Raw genomic sequence first — 19,546 nt, 5'->3', positions numbered from 1 at the left:
GTAGAGACATTTTATAGATGATTATTTTTTCATATGAACAGATGAGAAGCATCTTATAATGGAATTTATAACATTTATTAATAAGAATTTATCTTTATATGTAATCCTATAGATCACTATAGATCACTGGAAATTCTGTCACTCACAGGGTTACTGCAAGTTTATGCTGTAAACCAATACTTGGAGCTAGTTGCCATCTTAAACATATTCCATACACAATAGCAGAATCATCTGCATTAAAAGTAGAGACAGGCAAAAAATTTGGTTAAAATACTTAAGGATAGAGGTTTAACTACTCCAAATAGCTTATAAAATGTGCCAGATATGACGTAGATCTCCTGACCTAAAGGATATCAAGAAAAATAATAAGGAATTTTGCAGGTATACCTTTGTTAGCAGGGCCGTCTTTAATATTGATTGGACCCTGGGCAAAAATTTTCTTGGGCTCCCCCACCCCATGCAATTTCGCTCTCCACCCCAACATCCCAAAAAACAACTAAATCCATTTTTTTTTATTATTAGCCCAGCGGTGGATCATCCACTTCTGGGCTAATCATTCAAAAAAAAAAAAAAATTAAAAAAATTGCAATATGTCAAACTGGACCTAAGCAGAACTAATAAGTAAATAAATATATAAATTCCTCCACTGTGGATTCATTTAATATTCTTTTGAATGTGATTCTGGTGTGAGGTTAGCTTGTTAAAGAGATTTAGGGCAGCCAACAGGAGCAAAGCAAGGTAAAGGAGGAAGCATTGAGGTGCAGACAAATATAAGTTTACTGACTGGAACAGCAGAACTACTATGGGAAGCTGTAAAATCTGAGACAGAGAGAAAATAAAAACTATAAAAATAAACCTTACATTAATGTGTGAAGTATCAGCATGACGCTATACATCAGCCACACCAGCACATGTAGCTTCTTTGCTAGGAACAAGTTCCCTCTCACCCTGAACTAGACAATGCTGCATGGGGAGGGGCGTTTGTGCACTCACTTATTCTTCCCACTGACACCTTTCTACAAAGCACTATTCCCCTAAGAAACTTCAGTTAGTTGATCTTAGGGCCACAGCAGAAAGAGCAGGGCTAAGGGGACCAGTAGACATGATGCTGTCTGTCCAAGGCTGCATGGATACAGTGTGAGATGAGTCACACAGCCTCAAGACTGAAGAGAGCAGTGTATGCAGCTGCACAGATGCTCAAATCCTCATGTGCCTGCCGCTCCAGCTTTCTGCTGCATGCGCCTACAGTCAGCCCTACCGAGAAACAATCCCCACCACCAGAGCAGTTACCTGGTAACAGTGGTAACCCCAGTAAGACCTTTTCTGATGCAGTGGGAAATGGCTGGATGCCGAGTTAGGGCTTTGCATTCAGTGCTGCACAGTGCACATCTAAAACAGCACATGGCACTAGCTTGGCATGTCACATGACACCGGCACGGTCTGGCACAGTTTTTAAAAAAAATATAAGCAGAGTACTTTTGACTGTGACAGTATTAGGACTGAATGTGTATGTTCCCCATGTCACATCAGCAGTCTGGTATGAACCATTAAAAAAAAAAAAAAAAAAAAATTTTTTTTTAGACTCTTGGGCCCCTCAACAGAGACTGGGCCCAGGGCAGCTGCCCCTTTTGCCCTGTGTTAAAGACGGTCCTGTTTGTTAGTCAATACAGTGATCAGTATTATTCAATTTGCAAAACACCCACATTAACAGAGGATGGGAAATTAAAAGTTGTAATACCCTTAAATATGACCATAGCTAATATAGGGCAACATTTTGCAGTATGGTGCAGTACAGCTATACCGCTGAAAAATTGGCCATTGCGCGTGGAATTGCAGGTCTCCCGTATTACAAGTTGCTGCGGTATAGCTATGCCGCAAGCGTTTTAGCCTGTAAAACAACTCTCCATTCCGCACTCAAAAAATTACTTTTGATTGCGGGATTTCCATACCAGTGTATTACAGGTTGTGCGGTCCTGCTAAAATGCTTGCGTTATGGTCTATACCGCCCTGATCCATTCCGCGATCTGAGACCAGTAGTTATGGATTTTGCAAAAATAAATGTATTAACCCCTAAACTGCCAGCCCCCCACATCGTAAAACACTTAATTAAACTATTAACTATTAACCCCTAAACCTAAAACCCCCTAACTTTAAATTAAAATTACAGTATAACTATCTTAAAATAAATAAAAACGTACCTGTAAATAAAAAAAAAACTAAGATTAAACTAAAAATTAACCTAACATAAATATTTTAATAAAATAAAATAAACTACAATTAAAAAAACTAAACTTACAAGATTAAAAAAAAACTAACACTATGAAAAAATAAAAAAAAATCTAACATCACCAAAAAAAAAAAAAAACGCTAAAATTACGAAAAATAAAAAACCACTAAGATTCAAAAATAATAAACTAAATTATCCAAAATAAGAAAAATTACACCTAATCTAATAGCCCTATAAAAACAAAAAAGACCCCTCAAAATAAAAACACCACCAAACCCAACAATAAACTACCAGTAGCCCTTAAAAGGGACTTTTTTAACAGCTCTTTTGCCTTAAAATTACACAGTAAACAGTAAACCCCCCCACCCAACCAACCTCTCAAAATAAAAAAACCTAAGTCTAAAAAAAACGTAAGCTAACCATGGCCACTAAAAGGGCATTTGTATGGGCATTTCCCTTAAAAGGGCATTCAGCTCTTTTTCAATCAGCTCTTTTACTGCATAATGCTAGATTTTTGTTTATTTTTTCGTGGTGTTAGTTTTTTTTAATCTTGTAAGTTTAGGTTTTTTTCAATTGTAGTTTCTTTTATTTTATTAAAATATTTATGTTAGGTAATTTTTTGTTTAATCTTGTTTATTATTTTTAAGTTTTTATTTATTTTAAGATAGTTATATTGTAATTTTAATTTAAAGTTAGGGGGGTTTAGGTTTAGGGGTTAATAGTTTTAGGTTAGTAGTTGCGATGTGGGGGGCCGGTGGTTTAGGGGTTAATACATTTATTTTCATAGTAGTGATGTGGAGGGCCGACGGTTTAGGGGTTAATAGGTTTAGCTTATTAGTTGCGATATGGGGGCCAGCGGTTTAGGGGTTAATGAGTTTAGTGTCGTCAATATCCGGGGTGACAGTTTAGGGGTTAATATGTTTATTTAGTGTCGGCGATGTTGGGGCCGGCAGATTAGGGGTTAATAACTTTAATTAGTGTCGGAGATGTCAGGGGGCGGCAGATTAGCTGCATTTAGACTAGAGTTTTTATGTTAGGGTGTTAGGTTTTAACATAACTTTATTTTCTCCATCAATGGGGTTTCTGATCTCCATTCCGCGATCGCAGGTGTTAGTTTTTTTCTGACACTTTCTCCCAATTGATGTCTATGGGGGAAAGCGTGCGCGAGCACGTAAAGTCAGCCCTTGGCTTTTGTGCGGTATTGAGCTTAACGCACCATGCCGCACAACAAGAGAAGGTTTTTCAGTAACTTGTAATGGCAGCGCTATGGAAAGTGCGATACCACTCATTTTTTTGCGTAATTTACGCCCCCGGTATAGCACAAAACTTGTCATCTTAGTGATAGTTTCCTGTAATCTGTTAATGACTAAGAGTACTTTTCCTCATGGCTGACAATTAAAGGGATGTTTAGATGTGGCAGTCAGGATTTTTTTTTTATATTTGGCTGCAAACTCATATAATATAATTATTCTTTAATATGATTGATTTATTTTTTTATTTTCTGCAGTTCATGTTACATTTAATTTCAAGTTTGTTTATTTTAAGTTAATAAGTTTGGGATATGTTTTTTTCTATAGGCTTGCTGTATTATATTAATATATATAAGCAATATAATTAATATATTACAATACAATGAAAATCTATCATGTCTGTTGGCACAGTATTGCTTGTTACACTAATTTTTTTATATGTAGCAGCAGTATAGTATTTGGAGTCTATTATGTGACATCAAGGGCTAAGCAATGTAGATTTGTTTTCAACCAATCAGCTTGTTTGTTAGGCTATTTAAAAAGATGATGTTAAAGCATATGATTATAGATAGTAGCTGAAATCCATCAGATGTGTGTGTTTTATCTATTGATGTTTTTTCACTTGGAGAAAAAGCTATTTTATGCAAAAAGTAGTGACAGCTTATTCTGCAAGTTTTGTAGCTATTTTTACAGCCTTAGTTCTCTGGCAGGGGTTCCTGTGATTGTTGTATTGATAGTGTTAGACTTGATTTAGGATTAGAGTAGAGCTATAGCTGAGTGTAGTTTTCCCTATGTCAGCCCTTTCTGGCAAACAAAGGATTAACACAAGAGTCTGCTCTAGTTGCAGATTTTTTAAACCTGCCACAATAACTCCCTAATCTCAAACGTATCCCTAAACTTAACCCCATTCACTATTTTAATTGGTGATGTTTTGCAGCAGACATTCTAGATCTCACTGACATTTAGTTGAATGATTTTACTTCACGTAAATCATAGATTATTAAAAAAGTGCCATAATAAGACCAATGGAACCTCATAGTTAAAACTGTAAACATATGGTGTGAAAGATATGGTAGGGAGGGCATTATCAAGGTAGGAAGATGTGGCAGTGTGGGCATACACAAGCTAGAAATATGTAGTAGAGAGGACTTACCCAAGGCAAAAAGATGTGGCAGTGAAAACATACCCAAGGTATAAAGATGTGGCAGTTAGTGGTATATCCAAAGAGGATAAGGCAAGGCAGAAAATGTGGCAGCAAAAACATACCCAAGGTATACAGATGTGCCAGTGAATGCATACCCAAGGTATAAAGATGTGGCAGTGAAACCATATGCAACGTAGGAAGATGCGGCAGTGAAGGTTTACCCACGGTAGGAAGATACAATGCTTCAGACATAAGATTGTTTATGTGAAGAGTTAGAAACTGTGACGCTACGACCTTAGTACAAAGATAAGGCAGTATGTGGTGAGACCATGTTTATGCTAGCAGGTGCTTAGCGTAGACAACAGAAAAAGATGTTTTTCTGTAACAGCATACATCAGGAGACATTGGCCCCTATTTATCAAAGGTCTTGCGGACCTGATCAGACAGTGCGGATCAGGTCCGCAAGACCTCACTAAATGCGGAGAGCAATACGCTCTCCGCATTTAACTTTGCACCAGCAGCTCACAAGAGCTGCTGGTGCAACGCCTCCCCCTGCTGACTCGCGGCCAATGGGCCGCCAGCAGGGAGGTGTCAATCAACCCAATCGTACTCGATCGGGTTGATTTCCGGCGATTCCTGTCCGCCTGCTCAGACCGCTGCTTCATAACTTGTTTTTCTGGCGAGTCTGAAGACTCGCCAGAAACACGGCCCTTCAAGCTCCGTACGGAGCTTGATAAATATGGGCCTTAGTTTCATAGCATAACAAAAGGTCAGTATTAGTTCAGAATAGCTGATTAGATCCAATATGGAGGAATAGAGACAAAATGGAGGCAGATTGGTTATATATTCTTACACATACCCAAGGTAGAAAGATGTAGCAGTGAGGGCATGCCAAAGGCAATGTAGTAGTGAGCTAGAAGTTGTTTTAGAGACAAATGTGTCACCCATATCTAACTACTGTTTAGCAGAAGAAGTATACAAAAATTAAATACAGGTAGCCCTCAGTTTATGCCGGAGTTAGGTTCCAGAAGGAATGGTTGTAAATTGAAACCGTTGTAAATTGAAACCCAGTTTATAATGTAAGTCAATGGGAAGTGAGGGAGTTAGGTTCCAGGCCCCTCTCAAAATTTTCATAAGTAACACCTAATACATTATTTTTAAAGCTTTGAAATGAAGACTTTAAATGGTAAACAGCATTATAAACCAAATAATATACTGTAGATTGTATCATCATCAAACTAAGTTTAATGAACAAAAACATTTGCTAAACCGCACCTAATGAAATTATCACACAAACACAGACTGTATCATCATCAATCTAAGTTTAATGAACAAAAACAAAACCACACAACAGAATGTATCATCATCAATCTAAGTTTAATGTAGAAAATCATTTTTTACTTGCCTTTTTCTGCAAACAGTTCTCTGCATTGAGTCTGCAGCTAAGGGAAGTGGCTTCTAGATCTTGTTCCTTTGAAAGCTGATCCATTGATCATGTCTTGCTTGCTTTTCTTTGCATGTGTTTGCTGCAATACAAGCGGACAGCTCCACCTACTGGCTATTTTAATGTATGCATGTGCTAATGCTTTTAATAGCAGTCAATGCTTTTCAATAGTAAAAAAAAGGGCGTTATTCTGAAACGGCGCAAATTGAACCATCGTAAACCGAGGGCCAACTGTATATAATAAAATATATTACTAAAGCATACATTTTTACTGGGTATATGTATCTATCACTTTAATTACATCTTTCCTTCTCTCTCAAAGATTTGGCCCCCGGTTTCCCGCCATGTCTGATGCCTACGACAAGCAGTTGAGGGAGCTTGTTCTGGATATTGGCAATGAGCTGGGATTATCCAAAAAGATGCAAAAAGGTGTTTACTGTGGCTTGGGAGGACCCAACTTTGAGACCATTGCTGAATGTCGATTCCTTAGAAATCTTGGTGCAGATTCTGTGGGTAAGAGCAAGATATCCATAGTCATTTAAAGTGAATGTCAATTTTGATGCTAACGTGCCTGTTTTTTAAAAATTTGAATAAAAACAGGGGCACTTTAATTCATCAAAATTTACATTTCACTCCTGCTGTGAAAAAATCTTGACAGCAGCTCCAGCTTCCTTCGGTCGTTGCAAGCCATTTCTGACGTCAGAAATGATGGATAGGTCATCCTCAAATCACGGCTTCCCCCGGGGGAATTCAGTGTCTGATTCAACGCTGTGATTGGAGGAAGTCGGATTCCTCATTTTAGACCCAGGAAGAGGCTTTGTGACGGGTGGAGGAAGCTGGAGCTGCTGTCAAGATGAAAAGGTAAGTTTTTTTTCACAACAGGAGTGAAATGTAAATTTTGATGAATTAAAGTGCACCTGTTTCTAATCAAATTTTTAAAAACCGGGCACTTTAGCATCAAAATTGACATTCACTTTAACTATTCTACTTCATAAGTTATAACTACATTTTGGTTCATTAAAATAGTACTCACCAATAAACATGCTCTTCAATGAAAGTGCTGGATCTTTTATGCTGACTTGTTTATATGTGATTATTCATGTTTTATTTGCTATAGCTACTTCTATAACCACTAAGGTTATTTTATTTTGTAATTGTTTCTGCTTTTAAAATAAGTATTTTGTTCAAGACCAACGATTATCATATTTTTTTTTGTTTTGTTTGTAAAGTATCACACTATTCTACAGTACTAGAAACATAATTATTTGGGTATAGTAGTGGTCAGCAGAATCACAGACAGTAATGGTCAGCAGGATCACAGACAATAGTGGTCAGCAGGATCACAGACAGTAGTGGTCGGGAGGATCACAGATAGTAGTGATGGTCAGCAGGATTGCGGACAGTAGTAGTAAGTAGGATCATAGAAACTAGCAGTCAGAAGGATCACAGACAGTAGTGGTCAGTGGGATCACAGACAGTAGTGGTTAGCAGTATCACAGACAGTAGTGGTCAGCTGGATCGCAGACAGTAATGTCCAGCAGGATCACAGGCTAGTGGTCAGCAGGATCACAGACAGTAGTGGTCAGCAGGATCACAGACAGTAGTGGTCAGCAGGATCACAGACATTAGTGGTCAGTGGGATCACAGACAGTAGTGGTCATCAGGATCACAGACTAGAGGTCAGCAGAATTGCAGACAGTAGTGGTCAGCAGGATCACAGACAGTAGTGGTCAGCAAGATCATAGACACTAGCAGTCAGAAGGATCACAGACATTAGTGGTAAGAGGGATCACAGACAGTAGTGGTAAGAGGGATCACAAACAGTAGTGGTCAGCGGGATCACAGACAGTAGTGGTCAGTGGGATCATAGACACTAGTGGTGGTCTGCAGGATCACAGACAGTAGTGGTGGTCAGCAGGATCATAGACAATAGTGGTCAGCGGGATCACAGACAGTAGTGGTCAGCAAGATCACAGACAGTAGTGGTCAGTGGGATCACATGGAGTAGCGACCAGCAGGATCAGAGACAGAGACAGTAGCAGTCAGCAGGATCACAGACAGTAGTGGTCAGCAGGATCACAGACAGTAGTGGTCAGTGGGATCATAGATCCTAGTGGTCATAAGGATCACAGACAGTAGCGGTCAGCAGGATCGCAGACAGTAGTTGTAAGAAGGATCACAGACAGTAGTGGTCAGCAGGATCACAGACAGTAGTGGTCAGTGGGATTGCAGACAGTAGTGATCAGCAGGATCATAGACACTAGTGGTGGTCATCAGGATCACAGACAGTAGTGGTGGTCATCAGGATCACAGACAGTAGTGGTGGTCAGCAGGGTCACAGACAGTAGTGGTCAGCGGGATTACAGACAGTAATGGTCAGCAGGATCACAGACAGTAGTGGTCAGCTGGATCACATGGAGTAGCGGCCAGCAGGATCAGAAACAGAGACAGTAGGGGTCAGCAGGATCACAGACAGTAGTGGTCAGCTGGATCACATGGAGTAGCGGCTAGCAGGATCAGAGACAGTAGCGGTCAGCAGGATCACAGACAGTGGTGGTCAGTAGGATCACAGATAGTAGTGCTCAGCAGGATTACAGACATTAGTGGTCAGTGGGATCATATGGAATAGCGGCCAGCAGGATCAGAGACAGAGACAGTAGTGGTCAGCAGGATCATAGACAGTAGTGGTCAGCAAGATTACAGGCAGTAGTGGTCAGCAGGATTGCAGACAGTAGTTGTAAGAGGGATCACAGACAGTAGTGGTCAGCAGGATCACAGACAGTAGTGGTCAGTGGGATTGCAGACAGTAGCGGTCAGCAGGATCATAGACACTAGTGGTGGTTAGCAGGATCACAGACAGTAGTGGTGGTCAGCAGGGTCACAGACAGTAGTGGTCAGCGGGATTACAGACATTAGTGGTCAGCAGGATCACAGACAGTAGTGGTCAGCGGGATCACATGGAGTAGCGGTCAGCAGGATCAGAGACAGAAACAGTAGTGGTTAGCAGGATCACAGAGAGTGATGGTCAGTAGGATCACAGATAGTAGTGGTCAGCAGGATCACAGACATTAGTGGTCAGCAGGATTACAGACAGTAATGGTCAGCAAGATCACAGACAGTAGTGGTCATCTGGATCACATGGAGTAGCGGCCAGCAGGATCAGAAACAGAGACAGTAGTAGTCAGCAGGATCAGAAACAGTAGTGGTCAGCTGGATCACATGGAGTAGCGGCCAGCAGGATCAGAGACAGAGACAGTAGTGGTCAGCAGGATCACAGATAGTAGTGGTCAGCAGGATCACAGACATTAGTGGTCAGTGGGATCATGTGGAATAGCGGCCAGCAGGATCAGAGACAGAGACAGTAGTGGTCAGCAGGATCATAGACAGTAGTGGTCAGCAAGATTACAGGCAGTAGTGGTCAGCAGGATTGCAGACAGTAGTTGTAAGAGGGATCACAGACAGTAGTGGTCAGCAGGATCACAGACAGTAGTGGTCAGTGGGATCGCAGACAGTAGTGGTCAGCGGGATCATAGACACTAGTGGTGGTCAGCAGGATCACAGACAGTAGTGGTGGTCAGCAGGGTCACAGACAGTAGTGGTCAGCGGGATTACAGACATTAGTGGTCAGCAGGATCACAGACAGTAGTGGTCAGTGGGATCACATGGAGTAGCGGCCAGCAGGATCAGAGACAGAAACAGTAGTGGTCAACAGGATCACAGAGAGTGATGGTCAGTAGGATCACAGATAGTAGTGGTCAGCAGGATCACAGACATTAGTGGTCAGCAGGATCACATGGTGTAGTGGCCAGCAGGATCAGAGACAGAGACAGTAGTGGTCAGCAAGATTACAGGTAGTAGTGGTCAGCAGGATCACAAGAAGTAAAATATATATATATATATATATATATATATACACAGTGAGGGAAAAAATTATTTGATCCCCTGTTGATTTTGTACGTTTGTCCACTGACAAAGAAATGATCAGTCTATAATTTTAATGGTAGGTTTATTTGAACAGTGAGAGCCAGAATAACAACAAAAATATCCAGAAAAATGCATTTCTAAAAAGTTAAAAATTGATTTGCATTTTAATGAGTGAAATAAGTATTTGATCCCCTATTGATCAGCAAGATTTCTGGCTCCCAGGTGTATTTTATACAGGTAACGAGCTGAGATTAGGAGTACTCTCTTAAAGGGGAGTGCTCCTAATCTCAGTTTGTTACCTGTATAAAAGACACCTGTGATCCTCAAAAAGTAGTTTAGAAGACAGCACCTCAATGTGGCTTGTGGGGCACGGAACCCAGGATCTGCCTTGTCCTGGAGGTACTCCAAACAAACAAAAGATTGTTCCAGCCACCAGCAATTTTAAAAGACCTTTATTTTCTCATATTTTGGGTCTAAGCAAAAATACAACGTTTCAGGCCTGCTATAGGCCCAGGCCCTTAGTCATACATGACTAAGGGCCTATAGCAGGCCTGAAACGTTGTATTTTTGCTTAGACCCAAAATATGAGAAGATAAAGGTCTTTTAAAATTGCTGGTGGCTGGAACAATCTTTTGTTTGTTAAAAGACACCTGTGCACAGCAATCAATCAATCAGATTCCAAACTCTCCACCATGGCCAAGACCAAAGAGCTGTCCAAGGATGTCAGGGACAAGATTGTAGACATACACAAGGCTGGAATGGGCTACAAGACCATCGCAAAGCAGCTTGGTGAGAATGCGACAACAGTTGGTGTGATTATTCGCAAATGGAAGAAACACAAAATAACTGTCAATCTCCCTCGGTCTGGGGCTCCATGCAAGATCTCACCTTGTGAAGTTTCAATGATCATGAGAATGGTGAGGAATCAGTCCAGAACTACACGGGAGGATCTTGTCAATGATCTCAAGCCAACTAGGACCATAGTCACCAAGAAAACAATTGGTAATACACTACGCCATGAAGGACTGAAATTCTGCAGCGCCTGCCAAGGTCCCCCTGCTTAAGAAAGCACATGTACAGGCCCATCTGAAGTTTGCCAATAAACATCGGAATGATTGAGGGGAGAACTGGGTAAAAGTGTTGTGGTCATCCTTACCGTCAAACAGGACAACTTCACTGCATCAAAGGGACAATGAACGGGGCCATTTACCGTCAAATCTTGGGTGAGAACCTCCTTCCCTCAGCCAGAGCATTGAAAATGGGTCATGGATGGGTATTACAGCATGACAATGACCCAAAACACACGGCCAAGGCAACAAAGGAGTGGCTCAAGAAGAAGTACATTAAGGTCCTGGAGTGGGCTAGCCAGTCTCCAGACCTTAATCCCATACAAAATCTGTGGAGGGAGCTGAAGGTTCAAGTTGCCAAATGACAGCCTCGAAACCTTAATGATTTGGAGAGGATCTGCAAAGAGTGGGAAGAAATCCCTCCTAAGATGTGTGCAAACCTGGTGGCCAACTACAAGAAACGTCTGACCTCTGTGATTGCCAACAAGGGTTTTGCCACCAAGTACTAAGTAATTTTTTGCAAAGGGGTCAAATACTTATTTCACTCATTAAAATGCAAATTAATTTATAACTTCTTTGAAATGAGGTTTTCTGGATTTTTTATTGTTATTCTGTCTCTCACTGTTCAAATAATCCTACCATTAAAATTATAGATTGATCATTTTGTTTGTCAGTGGGCAAACGTACAAAATCAGCAGGGGATCAAATAATTTTTTCCCTCACTATATATATTTAATATGATTTCCATACCTTGATGAATGTCCCTATGAAGTAGTAAGCAAGCTTCCTTCCCTGTGCTATTGTTAAGTAAAATGGTCAGAGGCCGGGGAGGAGGAGTCTTTAACCCAACACAAGCTGTGGCTTTTCTGCCCAGCCTCTTCATAAAAGATCTCCTATGGTTAGTGCTAAATAGGGAAAAGAAACAAGATATGGAAATTACAGAAAGTTTAACTTAATTTCAGTTGTTAGTTCTTTTATCTTTAGGTCACAATTTAATTCTTAAACATATCCAACACACTTATTTATCTGTGTACATACAAACTCATTCCTGCATTTTATGGATACCATTTGTGTTTCTCTATCTCTCTAGGGATGAGCACAGTGCATGAGGTGCTCGTGGCCAGACACTGTGGCTTACGTGTACTTGGATTGTCACTTATAACTAACAAGGCTGTGATGGATTATGAAAGTAACCAAACTGCAAATCATGAAGAGGTGCTCCAAGCTGGAAAGCAAAGTGCCAAAATTATGGAGAAGCTAGTATCCACGCTGCTCAAGCGCATGTAGACGAACAATAAGATGCTTTGTGTTCATTGGGACCATTAAGATGAATAGAAAGATCTATTGTGCCTTCACACAAGCTATTCTGTGCAGTTCAAAAATCTATTAAACCAAAAGGAACCCTGCTTTATTTTTACTATGGTACCAGTAAAACACAAAGCCCTCATGTCTGTCAGCAAACCCAATGGCTAGTCATGAAGCACGTACATAACATTCCACAATAAAATCAGGAATAATCTATAAAACAACAGTTATTTTTGCTTTATCTCTACCTCCCTTAAACTTTGTGCAAGACAATCTTTGTAAACACTTTCCCCAAAATTCACTAAGCATGGAGAAGACCAGCAATGCAAACCTCACAACCCACTATATTATTTCCTAGAGCCTTTTCTTTCAAATGTGTAGTGATTATTCACTTTGCAGCCCCATAGAATAAAATATCTGTTTCCTAGAGGAATGTATTTTCCATTCTATATGGATGTAGGCCAGAGACTCCAACCAACGCATCTTCAATCTTTTGTTATTACCTAAGCTTTAACGGTCATTAATATTTTTTTAAAAATATTTTTTATCAATGTCACATTTTATTTTAGGTCATAAGAAGATGTGTTGTGACTAGGACTTCTGTGGAAAGGAATATTACCCTTTTTAATTTTGTTACTTTATTATTCAAATATCTTCTATTAGAATATTTTAAAAACAAAGATGGAACAAAACGGTTTTACGGTTTTTATGTTGTTTGGTTCTTTTAATAAACATTGAGCATAAACTGTAATGTTGTACATTGTGTTTACTTGAGATATAAATAAATAGGGGCCTATCTATCAAGCTCCGTATGGAGCTTGATGCCCCGTGTTTCTGGCGAGTCTGCAGACTCGCCAGAAACAGCAGTTATGAAGCAGCGGTCACAAAGACCGCTGCTCCATAACCTGTCCGTCTGCTCTGAGCAGGCGGACAGACATCGCCACAATACAACCCGATCTAGTACGATCAGGTTGATTGACACTGCCCTGCTGGCGGCCTATTGGCCGAGAGTCTGCAGGGGGCGGCGTTGCACCAGCAGCTCTTGTGAGCTGCTGGTGCAATGCTGAATATGGCGAGCGTATTACTCGCCGTATTCAGCGAGGTCTGGCTGACCTGATCCGCACTGTCAGATCAGGTCTGCCAGACCTATATAACTAGAGGCCATACTATTTATTTCAACACGTATATGAACACAGCAATATTCAGTGAGGTTGTTGTTTAGATATTTACGTTCAGCTTTTTTTAAATTTTATTTAATTCAATGGGGTCGATTTATGAAGCAGCGGATGCTGCTTCCGACCAACTCCACTTCAGGTCCGCCTGAAGCGGAAGTTAAGAAGCAGCGGTTGTAAGACCATGGCTCCTTAAATCATCTGCCACTTCTGAGGTAGCGGACAGCAATCCGCCCGATCGGATACGATTGGGTTGATTGACACACCCTGCTAGCGGCCGATAGGACGCGAATGTGCAGGGGGCGGCATTGCACAAGCATTTCACTAGAAATGATTGTGCAATGATAAATACTGACAGCGTATGCTGTTGGCATTTATTGATGTGCGGCGGACATGATACACAACAGCGGGTGATGTCCGTCCGCACATTAGTTAATCGGCCCCCATGTGTTTTTTAGCCATATTACCATAACTGGCCTGAAATTAATTTTATTACTAAATAATGCTTGTATTGAAATGCATGTGAACTTCACACATGATACAGAGGGAAACAGTTTGAGTCAAAATAGCCTCCATTTACAATCCATCAAAATCCCCATGTTAAAGGGACAGTAAAGTCATAATTAGACATTCATGATTTAGACATAGCATAGAATTTTAAACAACTTTCTAATTTACTTCTATTATTTATGTATTATTAATGCTGAAAGGTGTATCTAGGTAAGCTCAGGAGTAGTAAAGAAGCTAGTTATATGGCTGCATATATATAGCGATTGTCATTGGCTAGAAACCAGTAGTGCATTGCTGCTCATTCAACAAATGATACTATGGGAATGAAGCAAATTTGATAATAGAAGTAAACTGAAAAGTTTTTTTAAAATTGTATGTTCTACCTAAATCATGAAAGAAAATATTTGGGTTTCATGTCCCTTTAAATGTCTTGCATGTCTTTTCACATAGGTTTTACATTTTGAAATAAATGAATTTGTGAAATGCTAACATTTCAAGAGTCCTGTTTCAATTCATCAGAAAACATTTTCACTGCTTGTCACAGGATTTGTCGACATTTCTAATTCAACTTTTGGCTTTCATTATAATATATTGTTTATCATGTAAAAGTTGTTGCATATGGTTTAATAAATAGTTAAAAATGTTGATCATATTACACTTTAAACTGGTAAGTTTTTAGTCAAATTAAATATGATCATTTATAATTGTGTTGAGCCATCTGAAAAAAAATGTTACAGGGATATGAAACCCAAATATTTCATGATTCAGAAAGAGCATGCAATTTTAAGCTTTCTAATTTACTCCTATAATCAAATTTTCTCCGTTTTCTTGGTATGTTTATTTAAAATAAAACACAGAATAAAAGCTTAGGAGCCAGACCATTTTTTTATTCAGCACCCTGGGGTAGTGCTTGCTGATTGGTGGCTACATTTAGCCATACAATTATATGAAATTGTTACATGTTGTACATTGATTGATAATCACAAACTTCAAAAAACTCCAGCCACCATCTTAGTTAAAAGACCTTTATTGTCTTATCCTGGGTCCAAACATACAACGTTTCAAGCCAATATGGCTCTTAATCATGTACCATTGATTTTTTTGATTGTACATTGATTGATATCAGAAGTAATTAGCTGTCATGATTCAGTTTTTTCCATGGGTGCATATTTTTTGTTTTGCTGAAGGTCTTTGAAACCCCCCCTTAAAAAGTCTGTGATACCGTTTCTTCTTTTTAATCTTTTCTTTTTTTGTGCAATGAGATTTTCCTTATATATTGTTTACTAAATCGAGCTGTTCATTCCCTCTTCTGTTGAATGAAATAGCTTAGAAATAGAAGGAGCCCCTCCCCCGAGTTGCCATCTATGTTTTCATGCATGAATTCTGATGGATTGAAATGGGGGATTGTAAGAGAATGAGACAGCAGAGATATTGAAGGGAAATTGTACATGTAAATGACAGAACAGCATTTACACATTTTTGTCTGCTAACATGTCAAGTAATAGATGTTTAGATTGGAACTGATACTACATTATTGGTTTTGTATTTCCTACTAACCCGTAGTTGCTGATAAGGAGTAGGACAACTCTGTCTGTACTTTACTGGAGGAGAGTAACAAGCCTCTGCAAGAGGGATTAAAAAACATTGTTGTATGCAGATCAGGAATATGAGTTATCATAAACACTAACATAGACACTCAATTTTCCCATTTTTTAGATTAAATAAACACTGTCTCTTTAAATTCCTGTGATTAGACTCAGGTAATCTTATACAATATACATTTATATGTAGATCTGTAAATTGTTACTAGAAATACACATGCCCAGATCTGTATTTTATGTGACTGTTACTTATCTGTTTCTCTGGTTGTCCCTTTAATCTACTATGGAGCCTTTTTGTTAACATATATTGTCAATAATCCTACTGTACTCTGGCACACTGTTTGGGAATTTGTGTAGCTGTTTAAAAGAAAACTTGCACTATACTTATATTGGGCAAATGTGCAAAATTGCATTTGATTTTTTTTTAACTCCCAATGGGAATTTCTTTAATTGACATCTTGTGCTTTTGAAGGTGCTACAATTATTGAGATTTCTTTTATGAAGATTGTTTAGAGGCCAATGTCTACTGCTGCAGTCGTAAACATTTTTTGATTTGGACCATTTTTGTCATATTACACCAATAATGATATCTCTGTAACAATTTAATAGACTTTGCATTAAAGGGACATTAAACACTTTAAGATTATAATATAAAATGATAAACCACATATACATATATATATATATATATATATACAGTATATATATATACTGCAATACACTTTCATTATTTATTTTGTCTACTTTTCCTGTAATTCCATTCTGAAATTGTCAGTTTTTCAGTTGCCGTTAGAAATTGAAGTGCAGAACAATGTTATATTCCACATAGCCATTGGCTGCACACTCTAGTGACCTATTTATAACTGCTCCTAATTGGCCACAGCAGAGAAAGTAACCTAAGTTACAACATGGCAATTCCCATTGTTTTGTCAATAATTAAACAACTAATGAAACCTTAAAAGATATATCTACATGTTATTCTCAGACTAATCTTTTCTTTGACTGCATCTTTCTATCTAGCATTTATTTAGCGTTTAATGTCCCTTTAAGAATGTCAGCTTGAACAGTGTGAAATATAAACCCCTGGGGCAAGATACATTTTTTGCAACCCTCCCAACCCCACCACCATACATAATACTCAGTGGTACCTAATAGTAATAATGTAGGGGGAAAACACTGATTTAAATGTCAAAATATTGAAAGAATGTTCAACTCGCCAAAAATACCTCTTTGCAAGCCATATGTCCTCCTGTCATGTTTGGCCCCAGTTGTATTAGCTATTTACATGAGATCCAGATTTAACACTTTCCCTATATTATTATTCTGCCCATAATTATTCATCTCATCCCTGGAAGACAAACACTGCTCTGCTGTTTTGATGTGAGCATTACATGTTTAAAAAATAAAACAAAACACACGTTCTCTGGAAACTTTTATTTTGTGTGGATTGCTAAATTAATATTCAAAAAAGATTAGAGCTGGTGCTTCAAGCTGTGGTTTATATGGTACAAATCCAAAGATTAGATATATAACACCTAGATTATGAGTTATGCGCGCTTTAGGGAAATTAACAAATGGAGCTGGCTTGTGCGTGCGATATGGTTGCGTTGCGCTCCATACCGCACACAATCCAAGCGATGTTATGACGTGCTCGCGCACGCTTTCCCCATAGACATCAATGGGGAAAGCGTGTTAGAAAAAAGCCTCACACCTGCGATTGCGGAAAGAAATGCTCCGTAACGCAGCCCCATTAATGTCTATGGGGAAAATAAAAATAACTTTTGAAACTAACACCCTAACATAAACCCTGAGTCTAAACACCCCTAATCTGCTGCCCCCGACATCGCCGACACCTACATCATGTTATTATCCCCTAATCTGCCGCTCCCGATATCGCTGCCACCTAAATAAAGCTATTAACCCCTAATCTGCTGCTCCCAATATTGCCACTACTATACTAAAGTTATTAACCCTTATTCCCCTGCACCCCAGCATCGCCCACACTATAATAAATCTATCAACCCCTATTTCGCCGCTTCCCGACATCGCCACCACTAAATAAAGTTATTAACCCCTAAACCTCTGGCCTCCCACATCACTACTACTAAATAAACCTATTAACCCCTAAACAGCCAGCCCCCCACATTGCAACAACCTAAATTAAACTAATATTAACCCCTAAACCTAACCCTAAACCTAACAGTAAACCTAACCCTAACACCCCCTAACTTTAACATAATTAAAATAGAGCAAAATTAAAATTACAATTAATAAATAAATAATACCTATTTAAAACTAAATACAAACTTACCTGTGAAATAAAACCTAAGCTAGCTACAATATAACTAATAGTTATATTGTAGCTAGCTTAGGTTTTATTTTTATTTCAAAGGTAAGTTTGTATTTATTTTAACTAGGTAGACTAGTTAGTAAATAGTTATTAACTATTCACTAACTACCTAGTTAAAATAAATACAAACTTACCTGTGAAATAAAACCTAAGCTGCCTTACACTAAAACCTACCATTACAAAAAATAAAAAACCTACCATTACAAAAATTAAAAAACACTAAAATGACAAAAAATAAAAAAAAACCTACCATTACAAAAAATAACAAACGAAATTATCTAAAACAATAAAAAATATTCCTATTCTAATACCCTTAAAAATAAAACCACCCCAAAATAAAAAAGCATAATCTAGAATAAACTACCAAGGGCCCTTAGAAGGGCCTTTTGTAGAGAATTGCCCTAAAGTTAACAGCTATTTTGCTACAAAACAAAACAAACACCCCACCCCCCAAACCCACAAAATAAAAATAAAGTAAAACCTAATCTACACATTGCCCTTAAAAGGGCATTTGTATGGACATTGCCCTTAAAAGGGCATTTAGCTTGTTTTCCTGAACTTAAAAGGGCATTCAGCTCTTTTATGATGTGCCCAAGCCCTAATCTAAAAATAAAACGCACCCCAAAACGAAAAAAATACAAAACCCCAAAATAAAAAAAACCTAATCTAGAATAAACTACCAATAGCCCTTAAAAGGGCCTTTTGTAGGGCATTGCCCTAAGTTAAGTATAATATAACTTAACACAACGCCAACACTATACTTTTAGGGAGAGCATCCTCTTCTTCTTGGCCGACGACTGAATGAAGTTTCCAAGATGGCATCCCTTGAATTCTGATTGGCTGATAGAATCCTATCAGCCAATCGGAATTAATGTAGGAAAATCAGCCAATAGAATTCAGCTTGCATTCTATTGGCTGATTGGAACAGCCAATAGAATGCGAGGTCAATCCTATTGGCTGATTGCATCAGCCAATAGGATTTTTCCTACCTTATTTCCGATTGGCTGATAGGATTCTATCAGCCAATAGGAATTCAAGGGACGCCATCTTTCTTTAATTTCTGTAATTTAGTGTTTTTTTTTCACAATTTAGTTTATTTAATTTAATTGTAATTAATTGTAGTTAGTTTAGGTAATTAATTTAATTATAGAGTAGTGTTAGGTGTAATTGTAACTTAGGTTAGGGTTTATTTTACAGGTAAATTTGTCTTTATTTTAACTAGGTAGCTATTAAATAGTTAATGACTATTTAATAACTATTGTACCTAGTTAAAATAAATACAAAGTTGCCTGTAAAATAAAAATAAACCCTAAGATGGCTACAATGTAATTATTAGTTATATTGTAGCTATCTTATGGTTAATTTTATAGGTATTTAGTTTTAAATAGAAATAATTTATTTAATACTAGTAAATGTATTTTGTTTTATTTAAATTAAATTTAAATTAGGGGGAGTTAGGGTTAGACTTATGTTTAGGGGTTAATACATTTAGTATAGTGTCGGCGACGTTGGGGGCGGCAGATTAGGGGTTAATAAATGTAGGTAGGTGTCG

General features: G+C 38.5%; 1 protein-coding gene across 1 annotated transcript in view; it reads left to right on the top strand.

Annotated features, from left to right (window-relative positions):
• Positions 1-13,112, top strand: part of PNP (purine nucleoside phosphorylase) — a 64,362-nt gene extending 51,250 nt beyond the window's left edge. The window contains exons 5-6 of the mRNA XM_053702254.1: positions 6,388-6,578; positions 12,147-13,112. Coding sequence (XP_053558229.1) covers positions 6,388-6,578; positions 12,147-12,343 — 388 coding nt within the window. The 3' untranslated portion in view covers positions 12,344-13,112. The remainder of the gene's footprint in view (positions 1-6,387; positions 6,579-12,146) is intronic.
• The last annotated feature ends 6,434 nt before the right edge of the window (positions 13,113-19,546 follow it).

The sequence above is a fragment of the Bombina bombina genome, chromosome 2, assembly GCF_027579735.1.
Source record: "Bombina bombina isolate aBomBom1 chromosome 2, aBomBom1.pri, whole genome shotgun sequence".
NCBI classification, from domain to species: Eukaryota; Metazoa; Chordata; class Amphibia; order Anura; family Bombinatoridae; genus Bombina; species Bombina bombina.
Note: the sequence above shows the minus strand (reverse complement) of the source record. Positions and strands in the feature narration are given on the sequence as shown.